The sequence below is a fragment of the Oryx dammah genome, unplaced genomic scaffold, assembly GCF_014754425.2.
Source record: "Oryx dammah isolate SB20612 unplaced genomic scaffold, SCBI_Odam_1.1 HiC_scaffold_21, whole genome shotgun sequence".
Taxonomy (NCBI): domain Eukaryota; kingdom Metazoa; phylum Chordata; class Mammalia; order Artiodactyla; family Bovidae; genus Oryx; species Oryx dammah.
Genome location: NW_024070205.1, coordinates 31,201,640 through 31,225,937, shown reverse-complemented (window position 1 = coordinate 31,225,937; position 24,298 = coordinate 31,201,640). Strand labels below are relative to the sequence as shown.

Below are 24,298 nucleotides of genomic sequence, written 5' to 3'. Positions count from 1 at the left end.
CCACAGCTACCGAGTCTTCAGGCCACAGCTACCGAGCCTTCAGGCCACAGCTACTGAGCCTTCAGGCCACAGCTACTGAGCCCGCTGGCCACAGATACTGAGCCCATGGGCCACAGATACAGAGCCCACGGGCCACAGCTACTGAGCCTTCAGGCCACAGCTACTGAGCCCAAGCGCCACAACTACTGAGCCCGTGAGCCACAACTACTGGGCCCCCAGGCCACAGCTACTGAGTCCACGCACCACATCTGGGGAGTCCATGCACCTTCACAGAGATCCTGTGTGCCACAATTAAGACCTGATGCAGCCAAATAAAAGATCATTCCAATAAAATAATAATAAATTCACCAGTAAAAAGTGGAGGCCCAATCCCTAGGCACCCCATCCTGGGCCCCAGTACAGGCAAAGCCACCAGTCTTCTCTTTTTCTGCTCCCCCCTACCCCCTGCAAGGCAGGTAGTAGGGTTCAGGTGAGCACCCCAGGCATTATAACCCAGAGCATCACTACTGACAGGCTGAGACCCGCCCATTTATGAAGGATGCAAATGTCCAGGAAGGGCGGACCTGGAAGTGAGAGATCAAGACCCTTGGCCCCTGGGGAGGTATTGGCCGACTGGGAAGGGTCTGAACAGACAAGGTGGCACTACCTGGCCCAGCACAGGCCTACCCTTTCCCAGCATCTGCCTTGGTTTCCTCACCTGTAAAATGGGAATACAACAGCTGTGCCTGCCCCAGCAGTCTCCTGGGTAGAGACAGGAGGCTGGGCTGGGCAGGCAGGTTCCTCCAGTCCAGCCTGAGGGGTTCCTCAGAGGCAAGGATGTCACAGGGGTCTCGCTGCCCCCCTGAACCCCCAACCCGTCCTGGCTGCCACTGTCCAAGCAGGTACCTCCCTCTGTCCCTCTCAGGCCAGTGGGCCCTGGGCCAGCTCGGCCTCAGAGACGGACAACAACAAAGAACACAGGGACACTTCCTCCTTCCCTGCCCTTTCACCCTGGCTCATTCCCCTGACTGGAGCCCCCCACCCCCACTATTCTCAAAGGGGTGTGTGCTGGGATAAGAGCTCCAGCTCCTGGAGGGGTCTCTGGGGAGGGGGCAGGCTCTGCCTCCAGAGTTCCTGGCCCCACCTCTCCCATGCGCCCTGGCCCTCGGCCTGCTGCTGGTGCCCCAAGGCCCTCATGCTGCTCTGTGTGAGGCCGGCAGCCATCCCTGGACCCCCAGCGAGCAGAGCTGAGCACAGAGGCTGAGCAGCTGGGCTTCATCCCCAGGGGACAGAGAGCTGGCAAGAGCAGAGCTGAGCCCTTCCCAGATAAGACACAGAAGACAACAGAGTCCTCTTTCTCGAGGTCAAGGAGATGTTCCCAACTACATACACTCAGGAAGGCTCCCCGGAGATCAGAAAGGGGAGCGGTGTCACCCCACAGTGAGTGATGTCAACGCCCCCCCACCCCATAGACCTCTTCGCTAGAATCCATCTTGGCTAAGAGATGTGCACACACACATGGGAGGAAGTGAAAGTGAAAGTCTCTCAGTCCTGTCCGATTCTTTGCGACCCCATGGACTGTAATCTGCCAGGCTCCTCTTCCTGTGGGATTCTCCAGGCAAGAACACTGGAGCGGGTTGCCATTCCCTCCTCCAGGGGATCTTCCTGACCCAGAGATCAAACCTGGGTCTCCCACATTATGTGCAGATTCCTGACCTTCTGAGCCCCCAGACACGTGGGGGACCCTGAGATAACCCAATCATGGACTCAGGACCAGGTAAAGCATGATGACTGGCCACAGGAAACCCGCAAGAAACGCCCCATAAAAGTGGTTCAAACCCCCATGAGGGTGCAACACTCTCCCTTGGAGTCCACCCATGTGTCTATTCACATGTACCCTTTTCCTCCCAGTAAGCACTTTTCTGCTTTCACTGCTTTCCTCTTTGTGGGAATTTGTTTCCACGCAGCTGGCGAGCCAGGCCTCCTCACTGGTCCCTGGCCCCTGGCAGCCTAGTGGTTAGGGTTCAGCACTCTCACTGCCGCAGCCCGACCTCAGTCTCCGGCCAGCAGCCAGAGCCCTGCTTCAGTCCGCTGCGGTCCGAGGCCACCTGAGATAAGAGCCAGGTGCTTCCCTCATGCTCTTAGCAAAGGTCCTGAGACAAGTGCCCACCTGAGAGAGCCCTGGGCAGTGAGCCCACAGACAGAGGTCAGCAGCCCCAGGTCCAGCAGACACTATGCTGAGGAGGTGACTGTGGGGGGGCGGTTCTGGGGCGTTGCTGGGCTTCCCCAGGGCTGGGGGTCCTTACACACCCTTCTTGTGTCCTGCCTGCCCCCCATCTCCTGGAACCCCAATGCCTGGCAGGAGTATGGCCAGCTACCACAGCCCTGCCTCCTGCCAAGAGGGCCACCCAGAGCGGCAGGGCCTGAGACGCAGCAAGACAGGCAGGTGTTGGGGCCTTGAGTGCTCCTGCAACCCTCCTCCCACCTCCCTCCTCTGGAAACAGCAGCTCCATCCCCTTCGGGGGCCTCTTCCCCATAAGTTAGTGCCTGTGGTGGGGGAGCCCACAATACTCCACTCCATCCTGACCCTGCTTCAGGGCACCCAGGTCATCAATGACACAGGGACGGCTCAGGAATAGACACATGACAGATTCAGAGATGGGTGCGCTGGATTCTGGGCAAAGAGGGTCCTTCCCCACAGGGAGGGTGCTGCTGCTGGAGCCTCTACCATAAGAGGAGACGCTGCCTAAGAACAAATCTACCATGGGGGAGGGAAGGCAAGAGAATGAGAGGCAGCTGTTTGAGCACCTGGATCCAGCCATGCCTGAATTCATTTGTACACCCAGGTCCAGCCATGCCTGAAGGTCTCTCTACACCTGGATCCAGCCTTGCCTGAATTCATTCATACACCTAGATCCAGCCATACCCGAAGGTCTCACTACACCTGGATCCAGCCAGGCTTGAAAAGCTTCGTACCCCTGAACTGACAGTTACATGAGCTGATCCAGTTTCTACTTTGTGACCTGAAATGTGCTAACAAGCACACAGAGGAAACTGCACCTGCGAGCCTGCCCCCTGGTTCTGCAGGCTCCCGAGACAGTTCACATTGACAGGCCCCACCCTGAGTCCCCCACAGAGGGAAGCCCCACTCACCATGACAGGCGCGGTCATGCCCGGCAGGTGGAAGACATCCATGCCAGTCTCCGCACCACCTGCCACTTCCTCATTCCCCTGGCCCGGCTGGGGAAGGTCGAAGTAGGTGCTGTCCGGCTCCCTAGACACAGGGAGACAGAGCGGGCAGCAGAGCGGTGAGCCCAGACCGCCCAGGCCCAGAGCGTGAGGACAGCCCGCACCTCCCCTTGTCCCTCTGCTCCTTCCCCTAACCTCAGCTCTCAGAACCCCCAGCTTCCTTGCCCTACCAGCCTCTCCAGGGCTGGTGTGAGTGCCAGGGAGGTGGCCACCTATAGGCTTTGTCCCCTGGACCTCTCCCTGTCCCGAGCCCTCTGGAGGGCTGGTCAGAGGAAGAAGCCCAGACTGTGGAGCCTGCGACTCCAGGAGGAAGCCCAGGACAGCAGCTCCTGCCCAGCCCTCTCCCCGCTGCCCAGGGCCCGACACTCACAGAGAACTCCATAGGTGCTGGAACGTGGCCCCCTCATCGGCGGCGGCGGGCTGGGTGGATTGGGACATCTTCCAGCACAGGCAGAGGGCAGCTCACTCTGTGAGAGGAAAGAACAAGAAGGTGGGTTGGGAGGGAGCCTCCGAGCCCTTTGGCCAGCGTCCTCAAGCACAAGTGGCAGGAGGGGCCAATGACGACCACTCGGGGACACCCTTGGGTCCTGGCCGGGTGCAGGCCCCCACCCACCACTCCTTTCATCCTGCCCTTTCTGGGGTGGAAATCGAGACCCAGGGGTGGGGGCAGCCTGGCCTCAGACCTTCTCAGAGCCATCAACTGTGAAGCGAGGATGACAACAGCACCCCCTCATGGGGCTGCTGCAGGGCCCTTGGGAGCACTAATTTCAGCTCTCTGCTAAGTGATCATACTAAGTAAAGTGAGTCAGAAAGAGAAAGACAAATACCATAGGGTATCAGTTACACGTATAAGTTATAAACCTATCTGTAAAACAGACTCATGAGGGACTTCCTTGGTGGTTAAGAGTCCGAGCTCCCAGTGCAGGAGGCCTGGTTCAGTCCCTGGTCGGGGAACAAAAGTCCCACAGGCCACATCTAGGTCCACACACTGCAACTACTTAGCCCGCATGCTGAAAAACTAGAGAAGCCCCATGGTGCAACAAAGACCCAGCTCAGCCAAATAAAAAATAGTAATAAAGAATGAAAGAGGAGAAAAGAAACAGACTCACACACATAGAGAGCAGACATGTGATTACCAAGGTGGAGAGGGACGGGGAGTTCAGGGTTAGTAGATGCAAACCATTGGATCTAAAATAGATGGACAGCAAGGTCCTACTGTACAGCACAGGGAACTGTACTAATATTCTGTGATAAACTGTAGCAGAAAAGAATATAAAAAAGAATGTATATATGTGTATAACGGAGTCACTCTGTTGCACAGCAGAAATTAACTAAATATTGTAGATCAACTATGTGCTATATGCTTAATCACTCAGTCGTGACCAGCTCTTTGAGACCCCTTGCACTGTAGCCCACCAGGCTCCTCTGTCCATGGGATTCTCCAAGCAAGAAAACCGGAGTGGCCCTCCTCAAGGGGATCTTCCCAACCCAGCAACTGACCCCAGGTCGCCAGCACTGCAGGTGGGTTCTTTACCCTCTGAGCTATCAGGGAAGTACAGATCAACTATACTTCAATAAAAACTTAATTAAAAAATAAATACAAAACAAGAAGTAAAGTCTCTGCTGTGTCTGGGTCATAGTTACACTGGAACACGAGCGGTCATTATTATTATGAACTGTGTCTCTAGGTTTAGCCTGGAGGGGAGACTCAAGCCAGGTTTCAGGGCTCCTGATGCCCCAGCAGCCAGTGACAGATCAGATCCTGTGTCCCCCTCAAGGAAGGGCAGGAGCAGGGCCCACCCGAGGCTGGAGCCGAGGCCCAGGCAGGAGCTTGGCTGTGCCCAACTGCTGCAGTGCTGGGCGGTCTTTCACCTCTGCGGTGGGATCCTTGCTGGCAGCCTGGATGCAACAGCAATGCCAACCCGGTGAGGCAGACACCAAGGCCGAGGTGGAGAATCTGCTCTGTCACTGGAGGGGGGTCACGGCATGAATGGCCTCCCTTCACAGGAGATGCCAAGTGCTTAGGGCCCCAACCTCGAGTCTGCTGGCCTTTGCCCCCCCCATCCCCCCGAGAGTCCCCATGTCCCAGTCACACCCAAAACAGCCCCGACACCATGGCAGTGGCCACACCAGGCACATCTGGGATCCTTGTCCTTCAGGGAGGGAGGGGCAGGGGAGACCAGAGCCCACTCTGCCCACTGCCCCCACCCAGGCCCAGGCGATGTCTCCCCTGGGCTGGCCTCCAGGCCCTTGGCAAGGGGCCACAGGAGTCAGCTCGGCCATCACCTGGCAGTACCCAAGCGGGCAGGCCTGGACCTGCCCACAGCCGTCGAGGGAGGAAGGGTGCGGCCCGCAATCTGTTGCTTTGTCTGTCCCCAGGCAGCGGGCCCTGATTGAGGCCTGTGGCATGTTCCTGGGGCTGCCACGTGCCAGGCCACCGTCCCTGGAGCAGTGGCACGAGCTGGGAGGGGCTGGGTGGGGGAGCTTAAGGCAGGGCCAAGTGAAGGCGGCCAGGACAAGTGGCTTGGAAAGTGCTAGCCACAAATCAACTCCCCAGCAGGCTCGGAGACGGTTCCACTCCCTCTCAGGAGACGGGCTCAGAGAGGTTATGTGACCTGCCAAGGTCACACAGCACAGCTGAAAGTGGGGATGACAAGTGGTCTTCTCAGAGCTGGAAATTAACTTAGTCATGCCTCCTGCCCACTCCACCTCAAACCTTTAGCACATGATCCACAGAGTTTTTACAAGGGGCTGGCCAGCAGTCACTGGCATGCTTCCTGTGCTGGAGAGGTCACTCCCTTCCTGAGCTAAGCTGTCCAAAACCCAGTGCAGCTGAGTTAGGCCTGGAGTTGGCCATGAGGTAACAGAACAGGGTAGAGTTGGTAGGAAGCAGAATGCGCTGGCTGGAGCAGTCGTGGAACAGGCTGCCAAGCTGAAACTGGGTGGAAACTCACCCTCACCCGCTCACCATGGGTGGTCCTTTCTGGGTGAGCAGAGATCAGTTAGGGTGGCCTCTTGGTGTGGGCAGGCTGTGCCAGCTCGAGACTTAACTGACCCAGGACATTTAGTCCCATCCCCCTCTATTTCGCCAATGGCCCAGAGACGACAGTGCCTTGACTGGCGTCACACAGCAAGTGGACAGCAAGATCCCGTCTCTGGTCACAGCCCCCACAACAGCGGAAATGTGGAAATAGCCCCCAGGAGCATCAGCAGGTGAATGAATAAACCAGTCCTGGTAGGTCCACCCGTGTGTGCTAAATCACTTCAGTCGTGTCCAACTCTGTGCAGCCCCATGGACCATAGCCCGCCAGGCTCCTCTGTCTGTGGGATTCATCAGGCAAGAAAACTGGAGTGGGCTGCCAGTTCCTTCTCCAGGGGTCTTCCCGACCCAGGGACTGAACCTGCGTCTCTTGCGTCTCCTGCATTGGCAGGTGGGTTCTTTACCAATAACATGACCTGGGAAGCCCCGGTGGGTCCACACTCCGCAGTATCACTCTATGAAAAGGGTGATCTCTCACACCCGCTACATCACTATGCCCTCAGAACCTCACACTGAATGAGAGGCCATGTGTCTTAAGAAACATCTAGGAAGGTGAATCCCCAGAGGTGGAAGGCAGCTTGGTGGCGGCAAGGACTGAGGGCGGGTTTGGAGTGGGGTGGGGTGGGGGATGGGGTGACTGCTGAAAATAGACCGAGTGATGGTTGCTCAGCCCTGTGAATGAGCCAAATGCCACTGAATAGCTTGCTGCAAAGGGGTTAATTTTATGTTGTGTGAGTTTCACCTCAATAAAGAAATGTTGAACTTCAGAGGAGGAGCCCGGGGTAGTATGTTGGGGGGAAATCAGCACCACCGAGACTGTCAGAAATATGTCACTCTGCCAGTTATGTGAAAGTTAAGACAGTTTCTCTCCCGAAGCCTAGTCCTGGTACTCAGCAACTCCCGCTGCCCAGCATCTGGGGCAGTACATCAGCACTGGGAATCTCCCTAAGTCCCCCTCCCCGCGCTTACACACCTGCCTCCCCCCAAGAACAGCCAGGAGGTGGGACAGAGAGTCCCCACCCTGGGCAACACAACCAGCATCTTCTCTAACCACACCCCCTGCTTCATCCCAAGCTGCTGGGGTCAGAGGCGCCTGCACCATCATACAGGCAAGCTCTGGCTCAGGATAGACCTGCAGGTGCCCAGCCCTCTGGGGAAGCAGAAGGCTGCAGGGGTCCCACCCCAGCCCTCATCACCAGTACTGCAGATTAGACAGTTCAGCCTTACTGAAGGAAGAGGAGGTTCAGGCTCACCAAACTCCACTGTCTTCAGCAGATCCTGCTTCATCTGCCCACAATACACCCCAAACCCCGGGCTCCATGTCCACTTTTAGCCAGCACCACAGGACTCACAGAGATTCTGGGATAGACCCCTCTGCCGAAAAGGAAAGCATCACACAGGCCTACCTGGCCCACTAGGGGACCCCTTTGGTTGCCAACCTGAGGATGGCGCCAGTCTCTGAGGGTGACTGCCACGCTGATTCTCCATCTGCAAAATGGGTCCAGAAACCTGCCCTGCCTGACTCAGAGGATCCGGGGGGACTCTACCCAGGAAGTCACGCAGTACCCAGATCTCCAACATCCCTGGAAAACTCAGAAGAGCTGGCCGCACTGGGCTACGTGTGACGGAGCTGCCGACCTAGTGCCTACAGGTGCTTGGGACCACCTGCCACCCAGGCAGAAGCTGGGGCTAGAGGAAGAGGCAACACCAATGCCTGGCTTCAGGCCATCTGCCCACCCCCAGGCCATCTGCCCACCCTGCCAGAAGCCCCTGGTCTCAATGGGCACAGCACCCTCTCCCCTGGGCAGAGATGATCTCTTCCCTTTAACCACTAGCAGCATTTCGGCCAAGGTGGCCAAGGTTCACAGGGGTGACAGAAAGAAAGCAATTCTAAAACCACTTCCTGCAAATTGAATCCAATTTCCCCGACACACTCTGCAAATCTGGAAATGTGCTCACAATGGAAACTGCTTTTGCAAATTATGTTAAAAATCGCATGTAGCGGGGAGAGACCAACTTCCGATGACATCCCCTAGGTGGTAGCAATGATGCCACAGGGCGCAAATGCATGGTGTGCAGCTCTGCTTTGCCATCAAGATGAAGTTGCTTCGGAAAGGAAGTGCATCCTGTCACAACGAGAGGAGTCCAGTCCTGCTCAAGGCTGGAGACATGGACGCGAGAGGGTGGGGAGCGGCGTGGGTGGGGGCTGGACTTGAGGAATCCCTGAGCACCCAGCCCGGGGAAGCTGCAGTCACGGCAGTCTGAGAAGGGCAGTGTGCAGCCCGTTCTCACGGCAGCTGGCCCAATGCTCAGACACCCCCGACTGTGGGCTGTGGCCCCCAAAACCACTTCACCTCAAGGAATTTCCAGTAAATATCTGTGATTCTGAGGGGCGGGGGCTGATGGCCCAGAGACCTCAACCCAGGCTTGAGTGGAGACACAGCCCTACACCCTACCAACTTCTCTACTTGGGGACTCCCCGAGGTCTCTGAGAGCCACTTGGGGGAGGAGACATGGCCCCACATCCTGCAGTGCCCCCCCAGCAGAGAAGGTTCCAGCCCAGAGGCCCAGTCCTGTAGGGTAGAAACCAGCCAGCTGCTGCCAGGGCCACCAGGCTCCCACATCGCCCTGTCAGGCAGTGACCGCCACCCCTGGGCAGGTCTCAGAGGCCCAAGAAACATGCCCCAAGCTACCAAGGGTCCTGGCTGCAGCCCAGGTGAGAAAGACCCAAAGAACCCCACCCTGTTCCCCACCCAAAAATATCTGAGGGCTTTGCCCCAGGCGCACAGCCCCTCTGCCCCAGGCTGGTGGAAGCTGGAGGCCCTAGGGGGCTGACTCTTCCTTCAGGAGCTCTGCTCAACCCTGACCTCATCCTCCAAGATCCCAGCGAGAGCAACAGCCTGCCCTGGGCTCCCAGCCCCGTCCTCATGCACCCCAGCTAGGGCTGCCTCCACATTCAGCCCTGGTCCACTGTCCACTCCCTACCCCACCCTGGTCCTGCCAGGCCAGGCCTTGCCTCCTCCAAGAAGTCACTGACTTCCCTGACTCTGGATCAGAATGCACCTTATCCTGCCCCCATCACCTGGCTGGTGGCAGAGCACAAACAGCCCTGTGCAGCCCAGACAGCAGCCTCGCTGGTTGAGCAGGACTTCAAGACCTTGGGCTTCTCCTCTCTTCTCCCTCCACCTGCCCCTGCCCAGGGCTCCAGAACCAAGGCCCATAAACTGGGGCCCCTGTGACCCTTCCGAAGGGATACCCCATTCATAGAGGGGGCCCCCACCCGTCTATGGCGGGTGTGGACACTTGGCCTGGGCACAGGGAGGGACAACTGGAGTATACGCCCTCCCCCACAGCATTCAGGGAATGGGTGTGGCTCAGTCACTTTAGTGGGAAAAGACCCAAAGAACCCTACCCTGTCCCCTCCCCAAAACAATCCATCCCAGTTGTCCTCAGTCACACGCCGGTTCCTGTGGCTCCATCCCCGGTTATTTCCATAAATGTAGATGGACTGAACTCTAAGGGGCAGATAAACCTACACCATCACAAGAGGGACCCCAGGGGCCTTCCCCAGCCCCTTCCAACACCCTGTGGCTTGTCTTGAGGGGACCCCAGAACGTCCCAGCGCCCACAAGTTCCCCCTACCCAGGCAAGGGGTCAGGCGGCCATCACACAGGAGGCCCTGCAGTGACATGGCGCTGTCCCTGGGCAGCGGCCCAACAGAATTCCGGCAGCACACCCAGTGCCCAGGCTCCTGGGCCCTCGGAGCTGAGGGGCCCCTGTAGACCCAGCCACCCACCCCGGAACGGGCTGCCCTTGGCCAGTGGGGCCAGGACAGGGGTCCCACCTGGAATGGTGGCCGGAAGCGTGTCACCCTCGGGAGCATGGGCAGCGGCCATCTTCACCTGCCCCTCCCGCCCACACCAGGCCACGTGGCCACAGGAGGCTGGGCAGCCTCTGTCCCTGCTGGCCCAGCAGGGGGTGGGGTGCGGTCAGGACAGGACAGGACCCTCGGCCAGGGCCAGCCAGGGTGGCACCTGGGCCTCCTGTGGAGAGAGACAGGGCCTGCAGGGCCAGGGAGGAGGGCATCACTGCGGCTCCATCACCCTGGGGTGGCTCCCTGCTCCCTCTCGGCTCCGCTCGGGGGGAGTCCCGTGCTGCTGATGAGACAAATTTAGCCTCCCCACCCTGGGGCAGGGTGCGCTTGTGAAATATGAAAACAGCTGGAGGTGCCCGATTAAGCCGCCCTCTCTCCCTCCTGGGCTGGGGCCCCGGGCAGGCGGGGGAGGCCGAGCCTGGGAGCGGCCTGGGAATCCCCCAGCCCTGCCACCTCTCATCCCGCGGGCCTCTTACTTTTGCTGCCAGCCTCCGTCCCTTGGCTGGTGCCAGGGGCAGGATGGCCTCCCTCTGCACCTGGGCCAGCCTGGAGCACCCTGAGGTTGCCCGGCAGTTTCTGTTTGAATCTAACGGTTGGCTTAGTACCCATGTGAGGCCAGGAGCTGGGCAGCAGCCCTCTGACCACGTGAGCCTCACAAACTTCTGGAAGGAAATGGCCGACCAGATCCTCCAGGGCTGCCCGGCTCTGGCGTCACCCAGATCTCTGCTGGGAGAGGTGCTCGGCCAAGCTGAGTGTCGGGGACCCAGGGGCACCTGCCCCCCACCCCCGTTCCACCAGAGAGGCTGCCATGACCAGCTTCCTGGTGGACAAACTCTTGCAGCCAAACAAAGAAAGAAATGCCAGAGGTTGGCTGAGCCCCGCCATGTCCCAGCAGGCCTGTGCACTGACGTGGAAACCTGCACAGCGAGGTTAGGTCACTCACCCAAGGGCACACAGCTGGTCACAGCTCCAACCCAGCCAGCTGGCTCTTGACCTTGCCCTCAGCCTGGCCTCTCTAGAAGGGGAGCAAAGGAGGCCCAACTCCCTCCCCAGCCTGCATTCCCACCCACACAGCCCCACCGGCACGCTACTGGGAAGTCCCTCGCCCACCCCTCTTTCTTCACCCCCACGCCGAGGCCCTACCCACATCCGGGCCTCCCCCCGCCCCCTGCCCTCCGCTGACCTGCCCATGGTTTTCCTCCCATCCCAGCATGTGCAGGTCAGACCAGGACACATGGTCCCTGTCCCCTGGCTTTCTGCTCTGTAGCTCGACACTGCCTACCACACTCTCGGCCCCCAGCCCCCTCTGTCCACTTAGCCCTGCTCTGCCTCTCTGCTCGGCAGCTGTGTGACCCCAGACAGGTGTCTTGCCCATTCTGAGCCTGCTTCCTGTGCTGCGTAGGAAGAGCCTGAGTACTCAGCAGGGCTCTGATACAGGCATGGACAAGGAGCTCGAGATCCCGGAGCAAGCTGTAATGGACCAGCGGGTCCTGAGGGTTAGGGTAGCAGCAGACAGGGAGGAAAAAACCTGCCCTGGTCCCAGGCAGAGGCCAGGTCTGGCCGCTGCCCTGTCCCTGGTTCGCTTGCAGGGCCCTCCCTTCACTGGTCTCTCTAAAAACAAGGTGCTTGCAGAGCAATGGATGGGACCCAGCACCCCAGGGCAGCAGAAAGCTGATGTGCCATCCCAGGGTAACGGACAACCCACCCGCTGGAGGCAAGCAATGGATTCCTGCTTGGGCTTCAAAGGCTGGACCCCAAGGGCAGAGGACCAATGGAGAAGTCTCGGTTCCTACCCAGCCTAGACAACGGGGGCAGGCAAGTTTGTAGGTGGGGGGTGGTGGGGTGTCAGAGGCACAGGCACTGGTGGGAGAAGTTTTCTCTAAGAAGGCACAGTGCAGGGGGCAGAGGGAATGACCTCACACTGGTGGGGGGCCCTGGGTCCAAGAAAGGGCAGGTCAAGGGTGGCTGGAATGGTGCCCCAAGCCTAGCTGCACCACCGTCAAGGGGGCTTCCATGGCAGCATCCAGCCACCTGTTGGGGGGGCCTTGTGAGAAGAGCGGGAGCAGAAGTGAGGGTGTCGGTGAGGAAGGTTCAGATAGCAGAGAGGACAGGGAGGGGATCCAGGAGGCGGCGTGGCTGCAGGGCTCGGAGCCTCTCGAGGCTGGAGAGGACCAATGAGATGCTTCAAGCAGAGCAGGTATCTGAACTCTCAGTCATGGCGTGGCCCACATGAGAGCCGAGGTGGCTGGGAGTGGACGGCAGCTGAGCGCATCGTGGGCCCTCCATCCCACTGCCCACCTCCAACCGTGCCTTCACATGGATCTGGAATCCAGCGCTCCCCACAGTGGGGCCACCCCAGCCCAGGTCCCCTCACCACTGCCCCATAAGTGCAGTAGCCTTTTAGCCAGGCTCCCTGCTCCTGCTTCATCTGATGGCCCCCCAGTGGCCGGATGTAGGCTCATGCACCCCACCCCTGTACCCCTACCAGGTGGAAGAAGTCAAGACACGAAGACCAGACTGTAGCCATGACATAAGTTGTCACTCTTCTGAGAACCGGCCTCAGGGAATTCCCCAGCGGTCCAGTGGTTAGGACTCTGCACTTTTATTGCAAGGGGTGAGGGCTGGATCCCTAGGGGAAACTAAGATATATGCCAAAACAGAAAAACAGAACTGGCCTCAAGAAATGGAAACAAACTGACCCTGGAACTGAAGACTAACTGTACTTAAAACAATCAAAATAACACTGATGAGACCACCATGTGATCAATTTCAAGAGGACTGTCAGAGCTGACTGTGCTGTTTCCGCATGTAGCCCCCTCCCTCCACCTATAATAGCTCTTGCCCCGATACTCAGTGGGAGGGAGTCACCCTTTGGACATGAATCCGCCCACCACCCCCTCAACTCTGCTGCCAGCCTCCGAAAAAAAGCAAACTTTCCTTGGCACCAGGCTTGCCTCCTTTTGGCTTTTGAGTGACGAGCAGTCAGACCCCATTCTTGGCAACACTCTCACCTTCCAGTCTGCCAGGCACTCTTGCTGTTTCTGTCTTTCTCCTCCAAGCCACCCCTCCCAGGGTCCCGCCTCTACACACCAGCGTGCCCGGTTCTGTCCTCCAGAATCTGCTCTTCTCTGGGCGAGCATTCATGCTCTTCAATTCTGCCCCACATGGTCATTCTCAAACCACCTGACCACCCTCCTCTGGATACCTCCACACTCCTTGAAGGGAACCCACTCATCTGCGTTCCCACCCTACACAGACTCCTTGACTCTCACCCTGAGATCCTCGCTATGGGCTCAGGATGTACTAATTTCTACCATCCCCACTAATTTCTACCATCCCCACTAATTTCTACCATCCCCACTAATTTCTACCTCTACCCATCCCCACTCAGCTCTCCATCCCCCCGCCCCCGCTGCCCCCAGCCATCGAGGCACTGATCTAGTTCAAGAGCTCCAATTGACTCATGAATTCTGCTCCTTTCCGTCTCTGAAGTTAGCTGACATCTAACATGACCTCATCCAAGATGCCACAACACTGGTCCCTCCATGCCTCACTCACTCCAGGAACACTCATCATCAGCCCTTCTGTCCCACCTGCCTCCCTGCCCCCACATCTCCAAGGTGCCCCCACCCCACCCCCTGGCCCTGGGGGTCTCTGTCTGATAATGATGTGCCCTCCCTCAGTGCCAACCCCAGCCTGGAAGCCTCTGCATTTCTTGATCTCAGTCTTCACGAGATCAAGGCAATGCTGCACCCCACTTTCCAGATGTTCCTACAGAAGCACAGAGAGCAGACCACTTGCCCAAGGCCACTCACTCAGAAGCTGGGTTTGAGCCCAACTCTGGTTAGGATCCACCCAATCCCTTCCCACCAGGCAGCCCCACCCTCCAGGGGACCTCCTCTCTTAAGGGGCAAACAAGAGGACCAGCCTTCCCCCCACAGTGTGAAGGGTGTGCTGAAGGGGCACGGACAGGCCTGGGGTCAGCCCAAGGGGAGAGGAAGGTCCACGTGGGTTGCCATTTTTGGTCTCACCAGCTGACTGAGGGTGGAGGAGGGGCACCAGCCGGGTGGAGCTCGGCCCAGGACAGGCCCTAATGGCCCATCAGGTCAGGGGAGGCAGGAGTTGCCAGGCGGGCTGGAGAGGGGACAGGGGGCCCAGAGGCCTTGGTTACAGGAAGGGTTGTCGACCTGCACCTGTGGGACTCAGAGAACAAGGAGGGGGTTTGGCTCTCAGAGGGATGAAGGGGGATTCTGGTGGGGAAGGTCACCCGGGGGCACATCGTGGGTTTGGTGAACCTAGAGGCTGGTGGTCAGAGAGGCAGGGATTGGCTGGGTCCAGCAAGGTGGGGATAAGGACCACGGGAATGCAGGAGGGTGCAGAAGGAGTGAGGGCATGTATCTTGTCCTGGGACCCCCTTCCACACTGATCCACAATGGGCTAATGCACTTCTGAGTTCAGCCCCTCAACCAGCTGCTCTCGGGCACCTTCAACCACCTACCAGTTGTGTGTGTGTTTGGGGCCTCTGTCTTTTCATCTGTAGAATGGGGACATCACACCCACCATGCAGGGCTGGCCTACACAGGGGTGTCTAGCAGGATTCCTAGGGCATCTCAGGGTGCACACTCAGTGCTCCTGTCTGACCACTGAGCCATTTGTAAATCTCTATTGGCTGTCTTGTAGTTAAGCCCTCACTCCTCGTTCCACTCAGACTTCAGAGTCTGCTTCCTGATGGCAGCATGTGGGGTGGAGAGCCAGCCACTGGGGCCTACACACCCCACCAGCACCATCAACACACACGTCTGTGTTTGGTGTGTTTAGCCGCTCAGTTGTGTCCGACTCTTTTGCGACCCCATGGATTGTAGCCCACCAGGCTCCTCTATCCATGTAATTGTCCAGGCAAGAATACCGGAGTGGGTTGCCATTTTCTCCTCCAAGGAGTCTTTCCGACCCAGAGACTGAACGTGTGTTTCCTGCATTGCAGGCAGATTCTTCACCACTGACCCACCACCATCAATGCACACGCACACGTGTATACACACCAGCACACACACATGCTCTGCTTTCATCGTGGTGAATCCCCCAACCCAGCCCCTCCACTCAGGAGTGCAACCTCAGAGGCACCCCTAGAGCACAGGTGGGACCACAGTGCCCGGCAGGCAGCACAGGAAGCGGAGTCCTGCTGCCCGGGTCTCGGTGATGCCTGAGAGGCAGCCGGGGTGGGTGGGGGAGACCGGGGAAAACCGGCTCTGGGCTGGCCCCATGGGGCTGAGGAATGGTGGCCCCCAGCGGGACAAGCCTGGCCGTGCAGCTGGGGCCGGGACTGGGCAGCCACTCCAGGCCTCTGTGGCAGAACATGGAGAGAGTTTCTGGTGGACCCAAGGGGTGGAGGTGGCGGCACTAGAGTGACTTCTGTCCCCCCAACTGCCCGGGCCATGCAAATTTCCCTGCCACCCCCCTGGGGGCAGATAGCAGTGCCACACAACAGTGGCTGAGCCCCATCAGGGGAACCACAGGCACAGCCTCCTCGCACTGGCCCGTCTGCCACCCCCACCCCCAGGGTACCCAGTTCCCAAGCACCAGGTAGGGAGCCAGTGAGGAGGGGCTTCTGCACCCTGGGGTGGTCCCAAAGAGCCCCAGCCGGCAACTGAACGAGGGCCAGCCCGAGCCAAGCCTACCTTGGCGGAGCCTGGGCCCTGGAGGGTCCGTGCAGAGGGGAAGCAGCTGGGAGGCCCACAGCTCGTGGCTGGGCAGGCCGGTGGTGGCGGCAGCGTCCCGGTCGCCTAGGCGATGACATTGGAGCCGAGGAAGCAGCGTGGCCGCCTGGAGCCTTGGGGCAGACGGGGCGGAGCATGGCCTGGAGCCCTGGGGCCCGTGGCCAGCATGTGCCCCCTGCTCTAGTGGATGCATCGCCCTCTGCAAGGGACCCGACAACAGCCCCACCTGGCGGGAAGCAGAACTGGGGGCGGGGGAGCAGGATCGGAGCCGCTGACCCCGCTCGTGTTTGTGCTCGTGGGTTTTTCTCCTGCTCCTCTTGGTCGAAATTTCCAAACACACTCGGAAGTAGAGAGAATGGCACAGGGAACCCATGGATCTGTCCTCCGGTCTCAACATCAGTCCGCCCTCAGCCAAAGCCTATTCTACAAATTATATTGTTTCACCTGTCAGTCACTCAGTCCTGTCCTACTCTTTGCGACCCCATGAGCTGCAGCCCACCAGGCTCCTCCTTCTGTTAGGGGAAGCACCCTGACTGCAACCGCCCACCCTGGCCAGGCGCTCTAGTAACCATTTGCATGACAGGAGATCCTGGTAAGGAATACGGAACTAATAAGCCACCACCAACCGGAGGAGTTCGGGAAAGGTCGAAAAGAGACACCGCGTGTCTGTCCACTTCCCAGAATCCCTCTCGCTAGCATCCATCTTGGCTGAGCCATGCGAGCACCACCAGGAAAGACTCTGAATTAGAGTGATTGGCCAAAGACCACCCGGAAACTAATCCCTCCACCATAAAACCGGAGACTGCGAGCCACACGGCAGAGCTGTTCTCCTGGGTTCCCTTACGCTACTGCTCTCCACCCGGGTGCCCTTTCCCAATAGAATCTCTTGCTTTGTCAGCACATGTGTCTCCTTGGAAAATTCTTTTCTGAGTGTTAGACAAGAGCCCACTCTTGGGGCCCTGAAGGGGGGCCTCCCCACTTCCTACAACACTTCCATGGGATTTTCCAGGCAAGAATACTGGAGTGGGTTGCCATTTCCTTCTCCAGGGGATCTTCCTGACCCAGGGATTGAACCTGGGTCTCCTGCATTGCAGGCGGACTGTTTATCATATGAGCTACCAGGGAAGCCCTTGATACAGCAGCAGGTGCTTCTAACTGATAAGGATCCACATATTTCAACACCAATTTCAAAACTGCTGATATTCAGCTCTTTCTGTCCTACCAACACACATGTGCACGTGCAGGCGCACGCACACACACACACACACACACACACACACGCACACAAACACACACACAGAATAAATTCAGATAATTCAGTGTAGTATGCGGCCACAGTACCACATTCTGAATTTCCAGGTCCAATTTTTAACTGCTGGTCAGAAGGACTTTCAGGAAGACACAGATTTGGGACATTCCTCTGTATCCACACACTGTCCCTTCCCTCCCCTACCGCAGGCAGCAGCACAGAAAGCCCAGCCCAGCTCCGGGTAGACATTGCCAGAGGGACATTGCAAGTGGGATTAAGGACCTGGAGGTGGCAGCCCTAGGTTATCTGGGTGGACCCAGTGTAACAACAAGGGTCCTCACAGGGAGGCGGGAGGTCGGGGTGGAGGGAAGGTGCCTGGATGTGGCTTTGCAGAGGGAGGCCGGGACCGCGCCCCAAGGAGCGTAGGCACCTCTAGAAGCCTGAAAAGGCAAGAAACAGGTTCTCCCCTGGAGCCACCAGAAGAAATCAGCCCTGCCAGCACCTGGACTTTAGGCCAGTAAGACGGACCTCAGCCATCTAACCTTCAGAACTTATAGGAAAACAGATGCATGTTGTCTTAAGTGGCTGAATTTGTAGCATTTGTTTACAGCAGCCTAGGAGACTGATACAGTTTCACACAACACAAGCTTGGGAAACGCCATTGCAGAGATCTCCCCATTTGTCAGGGCCCCAGGGACAGACATTAGCATGGCAGTAAGTCTGAGGAGGAATCCCTGGGGTGAGAGACGCTTTACAGAATAGCAGCCCCTGGCTGGACAGAAAGGTGACAGAAGACAACACCGTCCTGGGAGCCAAAGTCCTCGCCCTTCGGGGACGTCACACCCAGACACGTGAACACACATGCACACATACAGATACACATGCAAGCATGGACACACACACACTTGTGCACACTTGTACACAGAGACACATGCACCGACACACATGCACGCATAGACATGTGTACGCGCATGCATACGTGTGTGCACACACACATGTGCTCAGGCATATGCACAGAGACACATGCACACAGACACAGACACACATGTTCACACACAGACACAGACACATACACACATGCTACAAAACAAGTGGAGGGGGAGGCAGGTGTTTCCTAGTCCTTGTAAAAGAGGCAGAGAAGCCAGAGGGATGCTGAGGGCTCCCCATGCCCTGATTCTGGGCTCTGCCAGGCCACCTTCTGCCAGCTGATGGCTGCAGTGGGCATGTCCTCAGGGAAGCCATGCAATTCTGGGAAGGACCCCTGCTGCCCATTCTTAAGAGAAATGGGTGATCTCACCACCCTGGGCTCCTGTGGGGTGACCTGCTGACTGTCGCCTCTCCTCCCCTATGGAGACAGGAGAGTCCTGAGCTCCAGAAGGCTAGGGCCCCACCCTCAGAACTGGGACGGTGTATCCACAGCCCCAGGCTCTTGGGTGACAAACCCTGCTCTTCCTCAGCAGGAACAAGGAAGTCAGAGACAAAGGATGGGTGTCTGACCCTTGAGTGGTGGTCACAGCTGGGCCTCTGGCTAAAGAGCAGTTGGCACAAAGGGCCAACAGCCACCAGCTCTGGGTGGGGCACTCGATGAGCATCCTGGGCCCCTTCTCCCCTCAGGAGATGCGATCAGAAAAGCCGTCCTTGCTGAGGCCGGAGCCCAGGTCAGCCTGGGAGGCCCAGGTGTGAAGTTGGGGCAAGGCCTCTGGTTATCTCCATGGAAAGGGGAGCAGAGGGCGGGGCCCTTGAGGCGTGAGCTTGCCTCACTCCCCTATTGCAGCCAGAACTGATGACCACAGGCCCTCTGTTATTCCTCACAGTCCCGGGCATCAGGAAGAGTCTTGGGAGCCGGAAATCAAGGTGTTTCTTCTGGAGGCTCCAGGACAATGTCTGTTCCTTTCTTTCTTCAGCTTCTAGAAGCTGCCTACATCCCTTGGCTCCTGGCCCCTCCCCTCCTCCATCCTGAAATTCCTCCCTCCACCCTCTTCCTCCATCTTGCTTTGACCCACCCACCTTTCCCTTAGAGGAACCTTTGTGATGACACTGATACCCCAGATACCCCAGGGGTAGATACTGCCCGCCTCTAGTCCTTGATTTAATCATGTCCCTCTTCCTGTGAAATAAGTCGCAGGTTCTAGGGACCAGGACATGGATGCTTTGAGGGGACATTCTTCTGCCTTCTGTAAACGCCCTTTATTCCAAGACACATCCTGGGGGCCCTGTATGGGGGGTCAGCTAAAACAGCCCTGCGTCTTTAGACAGAAACCTCTGGACTTCCCTGGGGGTCCAGTGGCAAAGATTCTGAGCTCCCAGCACAGGGGTTGTTGTTGTTCCGTAGACGGCAGCATGCCAGGCTTCCCTGTCCTGCACCGCCTCCCTTCACCTTCAGCAACTCCTATGAGCCTGCTCAAACTCATATCCACTGAGTCGGTGAAGCTGTCATCTCATCCTCTGTCATCCCCATCTCCTCCTGCCTTCAATCTTTCCCAGCAGCAAAGTCTTTTCCAATGTAGGGGTTCTGGGTTCAATCTCTGGTCAGGGAACTAGATCCCACATGCTGAAACTAAGACCTAGTGCAGAGATAGAGAAAGAAACAGAGAAAGAAATGAAGAGAAACCCCTGCTTCCTGCTGGGGCAGCAACTGTGTGGTTGGAGAGGAGGCAGCAGAGGCATGTTCAAGGTCACTCCCCACCATCCCACCTCCCACTGTTAGAGGATCCTTCCTCCAGTTCTCAGCATTTCCCAGGAGCCCCTGCTCATTCAGAGTGCGTTCCCAAAAGTGTGTCAGAAAGTCAACAGACAGTAGCCAGATCCCCGTGAACCCTCAGTGCCATACCCGACATGTGACTCCCTCAGCACTGGGCACCGGAAAAAGCACTTTACAAACAGGGATCATTTAGTCATCATGTCAGCCCTGGAGAACAACTACTGTCTCCATTCTGCAGGTGAGAATACGGAGGCACAGTGAGACTAAGGAACGTCACACAGCAGAGCTGGGCCTAAAAACCAACAGGAGATGAGCCTCTGACTAAACCACCCATTTCAGACGCGTCCTGGGCAAAGCATGTGCCATGTTTCCTGGGACGTGCTTGTTCTTCAGGGATGAACCACCACCATCAGATTCAGGAGACTCCAAGAGTTGAACCAAACTCCTGACCCACCTGCTGTGTGTCCTGAAATCTTCTCCCAACTCTTCCGCACCCACCCCCACCCCAGCACCGTGTTAGTTTCCAAATGCCGGTGAGACAGCTTGGAGGAGCAGGTGCCCCAAAGATGCCCAGAGGGCCTGCTGTCTCAGGTCTGGGCACAGCCCATCCTGCCCCTCGTGGTCAAGACCTCTCCCCACCCATGTCTTTAAATAAAGGAAGCTCTGAGTCATGGCTTGCGCCCAGGACCCTCAAGAGGGGGAAGCTTGGGCTCCGGCAAGCCCCTGCGTATTTGCTTCCCCTCCTGGTGCCTGGTCTCCAAGGAGTGATCATTTTGGTTTTAGGTTGATATCACTGGGAGGCAAGGCTGTGGGCTCTTAGCCCTCGGAACGGAGCCTGGAAACTGTGGGTGCTCAGGAATGAATGACAAGTGATGGGTGGATGGATGGATAAAGAGTTAGACACCCTGTGGAATACTGATTTAAGCCACTCCACATTCCTTTTCTGAACTCTGAGATCCAAAAAACTCAGAAAACTGAAAGCCTTTCCTTACATCTGGGGCTGACGCCGCTGGGTGGACAGACACGAGACTCCCCATGGTCTTTGTTGATGTTTAGGGGTAAACATCCATGTGTGTCATTGCAGAAACATGGGTGCTCCCATCAGACCTCTTGGTGGTATCATAATACAGACGATTCAGACACTATGCTACTTTTCTATAATGAAAAAGTGAAAGTGAAAGTTGCTCAGTCATGTCCAACTCTTTTCGTCCCCATGGACTATACAGTCCATGGAATTCTCCAGGCCAGAATACTGGAGTGGGTAGCCTTTCCCTTCTCCAGGGGATCTTCCCAACCAGAGATTGAACCCAGGTCTCCTGCATTGTTGGTGGATTCTTTACCAACTGAGTTATCAGGGAAGGCAAAATGGAAAAAAGTAATCTGAATTCTGAAATATCAGGGCTCAGGATTAGTTTGGACCATAAAGTTAGGGCAGTCACAACGGCTTGATTATCCCCACGGCCCGGTTATACCCAGAGGTGCCCAGATAAGAGGTCAGGAAAGGGTCCCTCCCTGGGACCACAAGGGCTGAACTGGCCACATCCTCACGTTCTCTCCTTGTGTTAGTCACTCAATCATATCTGACTCTTTGTGACCCCATGGACTGTAGCCTGCCCGGCTCCTCTGTCCATGGGATTCTCCAGGCAAGAATAGAATACTGGAGTAGGTTGCCATTTCCTCCTCCAGGGGATCTTCATGACCCAGCAGAGATCGAACCTGCGTCTGTTACTGTTACATCTAACCTACACTGGCAGGCAGGTTCTTTACCACTGGTGCCACCTGGGAAGCCCCATTTTCTCTCCTTATATGGGGAAGGTATTTTTCCACTCATCAACAAAAGCCAACCTTCACACAGCAGATCTGGGCTAGCTGATACCCTCACCATGACTCTCGTCACTTTTTACCTCCGTGAATTTTTTTTTTTTTTGTCAATGAAGCACTACTGAGTAGCACAAATTTCAAAAGGTTCAAAAAGGTTCAGGCAGGGCCACGCTGGTCTCTCCCAACCTCGTTCGTCCCAGTCCCGGCTCCCGTCAACCTAGCAGATTTATCAGGAGGAGAGAAACAGAACGGACCAAGGCTTAGTGACAGCAGAGCAGAGCAAAGAGAAAGTCAGCAACCTGAGGTTCTGTTGACCACTTTACATGACCCTGTCTGGCCAGAGACTCCCCCAGACTCCGAAAAGACAGCTTCCCCACACTCTGCTCACACGGGGCTCTTTCTTCTACTTTCCTCCATCTGCACACTCCACTGCGAGAGCAGACGCTTCCTAGTATCCTAATTCTTTCAAACATCATATGGACCAGATGACAACCAGGCAGTGCTCTTGGCATCACAGTGACCTCAATCTTCCAACTGTCTATTTGGACTACTTTTTATCAGAATTCATTACTTTCACATTAATCCAATTAACATCTTGTTTACCAATACCTCATTTTTAATTTGCAGCTTCCTTCTAAAAGCTGGAGGGGGAGGGACTTTGACAACCTGCGTCCTCCTCGCTCATTACTGCCAAGTAATTAGGCAAGAAGCACCCCTGATCAGAAGCTAAGAAGCCTGGAGCAAGTCGCAGCTTGTCTGGCTCCACGAGAAAAAAAAAAAAAGACAGAGCGTCTCCTAATTACCGGGGTTTTGTTGGTTGAGTGAGGGGAGGGAGGGCAGAGGTGGGGGAAACGGAGGTGAGTAAAGGCAGAGGGGCCTCTAATCACTGGGTTTTGCAGACCACAGAAAATACTGAGGGGATCCTCTTTCGATCTGCATACTAATGATGACCTGCCCTCCCACAGTCTTTTGGGGAATTGTGCTAAATTTGCATTGCACATAATGCAAATGATTAGGACCCTAAACTCAAGACCGCCCAGTGTGGAGGGGGTGATTAGATGTTTATTTGTGTCCTGCCTGGCAGAGAGGAGGATTTGATCCCTGGGTCGGGAAGATCCCCTGGAGACAGAAATGGCAACCCACTCCAGTATTCGTGCGTGGAGAATTCCCTGGACAGAGGAGCCTGGTGAGCTACAGTCCACAGGGTCCAAAATTGCGGGATACAACTGAGAAACTCAGCGCGTGCGCTCACGCGCGCACACACACACACACACACACACACACACGAAGCACAGGGAAGCATAGCCTCCCCTCCTGTAGCCCCAATGGTTCTGCAGACTCCTCAAGCCGCACCCCTCCCAAAAGCCGCCCTCCATCTCTGTGCAGGATGGCAGGACCCACACTGGGCCCCAGGCTGCCCTCCTGGTCCCCACTCTGGCCCATCCGCCAGAGCCTGGTGTGTATGCTGAATGGACATAGAAGCGGCCTCTGTCTGGCAGGTGGGCACCACGCAAGCAAGCTCGGAGGCCCAAGGCTGCCAAGAGAGGCCCTTGGATCTTTCTCACTTCTCAGCCCCGACGGAGTAAAGAGCCCAGGAAGTCAGGGGGGAGGAGGAGAGGCATCTTCGCTGCCTGCTCTCAAGGACCCAGTCCATCCTTGCCCCAGAAGTCGCCGCCCAATTAGCCAGAGGCTTCCCCAGATGCCCGCCTCCTGGGCCTGGCACCTTGGAGCGGCAGGTGAGCAATTAGAGTGCCCGCCCCTCCTCACAGGCACCCAGGGCCTCAGGGAATGCTTTGCCGGCTGGCACTGGGCGGGGCTCACCAGGGACTGGTCCCTTCTACATGCAGCCACCCTGAGCAGGACAACAAAGGAGGGGCCCCTGGGCACCCAGCCTAGGCCTGATGCCCAGGCCCCCGAACCCTGGCTGGTGGGAGGCAGACTTGTTTGATGGGGCAGGGAGGGGGCTGGACCAGTCTTCCCTGGGCACCTTGAATCTGCCCTCTGGGGCTCTCAGGTGTGTTCCCGTGGGCCACTCAGGGGAGCCCTGGCTCCAGTTCCAACAACGAGGAGGCAGGTGGGTGTCCCCCGCCCATGGATGAAGAGCCTGGGGATTAGTCCAAGGTCATGGAGGAGCCAGGTCTGCTCTGGACTACTGTCTGGACTACCATCCCAAGGCTCTGCCCGTTGTACCCTCTGACCGCGGTATGCCAGGCATGGGTGGCCAGACAACACCTGCATCTGATTTAATCACTTGGTCTGAGGTTTCTGGCTTCGGTGCCCACCTACAAGTGTGGTAAATGCCCAGAGGCACGTACACTGGTTGGGGGGCACTATGAATGTCTACTGTCAGGGTTATAACTCACCCTTGCCCCAAAACACGGGTGGGAAGACAGAAGCACTGGGTGGGGCTAAAGCGCGGTCCTCACTCCGGTGCCCCCACCCCTCTGGCTTCCAGGTCCCTCTGGGGCTCACTCTTTGTGGGACCAGATTCTAAGCTCAAGGGCCAGAGTGTCGCTGCCACCGACCCTCTAGAGCTGCCAGAAATGTCCACTCCATGGCCCTAGACCTGCCCTCGGGGAGGCCCCGTCTCCTCTCTTCAAGCCCCGCAGTGCCCTCCCTGCTGCCTGGTCTCTCTCCTGGTCCAGTTCCCTTGGAGGTGCCGCTCCTCCTC

At 57.3% G+C, this 24,298-nt stretch overlaps 1 protein-coding gene across 2 annotated transcripts in view; it reads right to left on the bottom strand.

Annotated features, from left to right (window-relative positions):
* Window positions 1-15,891, bottom strand: part of TP73 (tumor protein p73) — a 59,987-nt gene extending 44,096 nt beyond the window's left edge. Inside the window, exons 1-3 of one of the 2 annotated variants that reach the window (XM_040264187.1) lie at window positions 15,818-15,891; window positions 3,599-3,695; window positions 3,133-3,253 (exon numbers count right to left, since the gene is read on the bottom strand). In XM_040264187.1, the coding sequence (XP_040120121.1) occupies window positions 3,133-3,253; window positions 3,599-3,666 (189 nt within the window). In that variant the 5' untranslated portion in view covers window positions 3,667-3,695; window positions 15,818-15,891. Of the gene's footprint in view, window positions 1-3,132; window positions 3,254-3,598; window positions 3,696-15,817 lie in introns of those variants that run through there. The other variant, XM_040264188.1, reaches the window with a different exon arrangement.
* Between the last annotated feature and the right edge of the window lie 8,407 nt (window positions 15,892-24,298).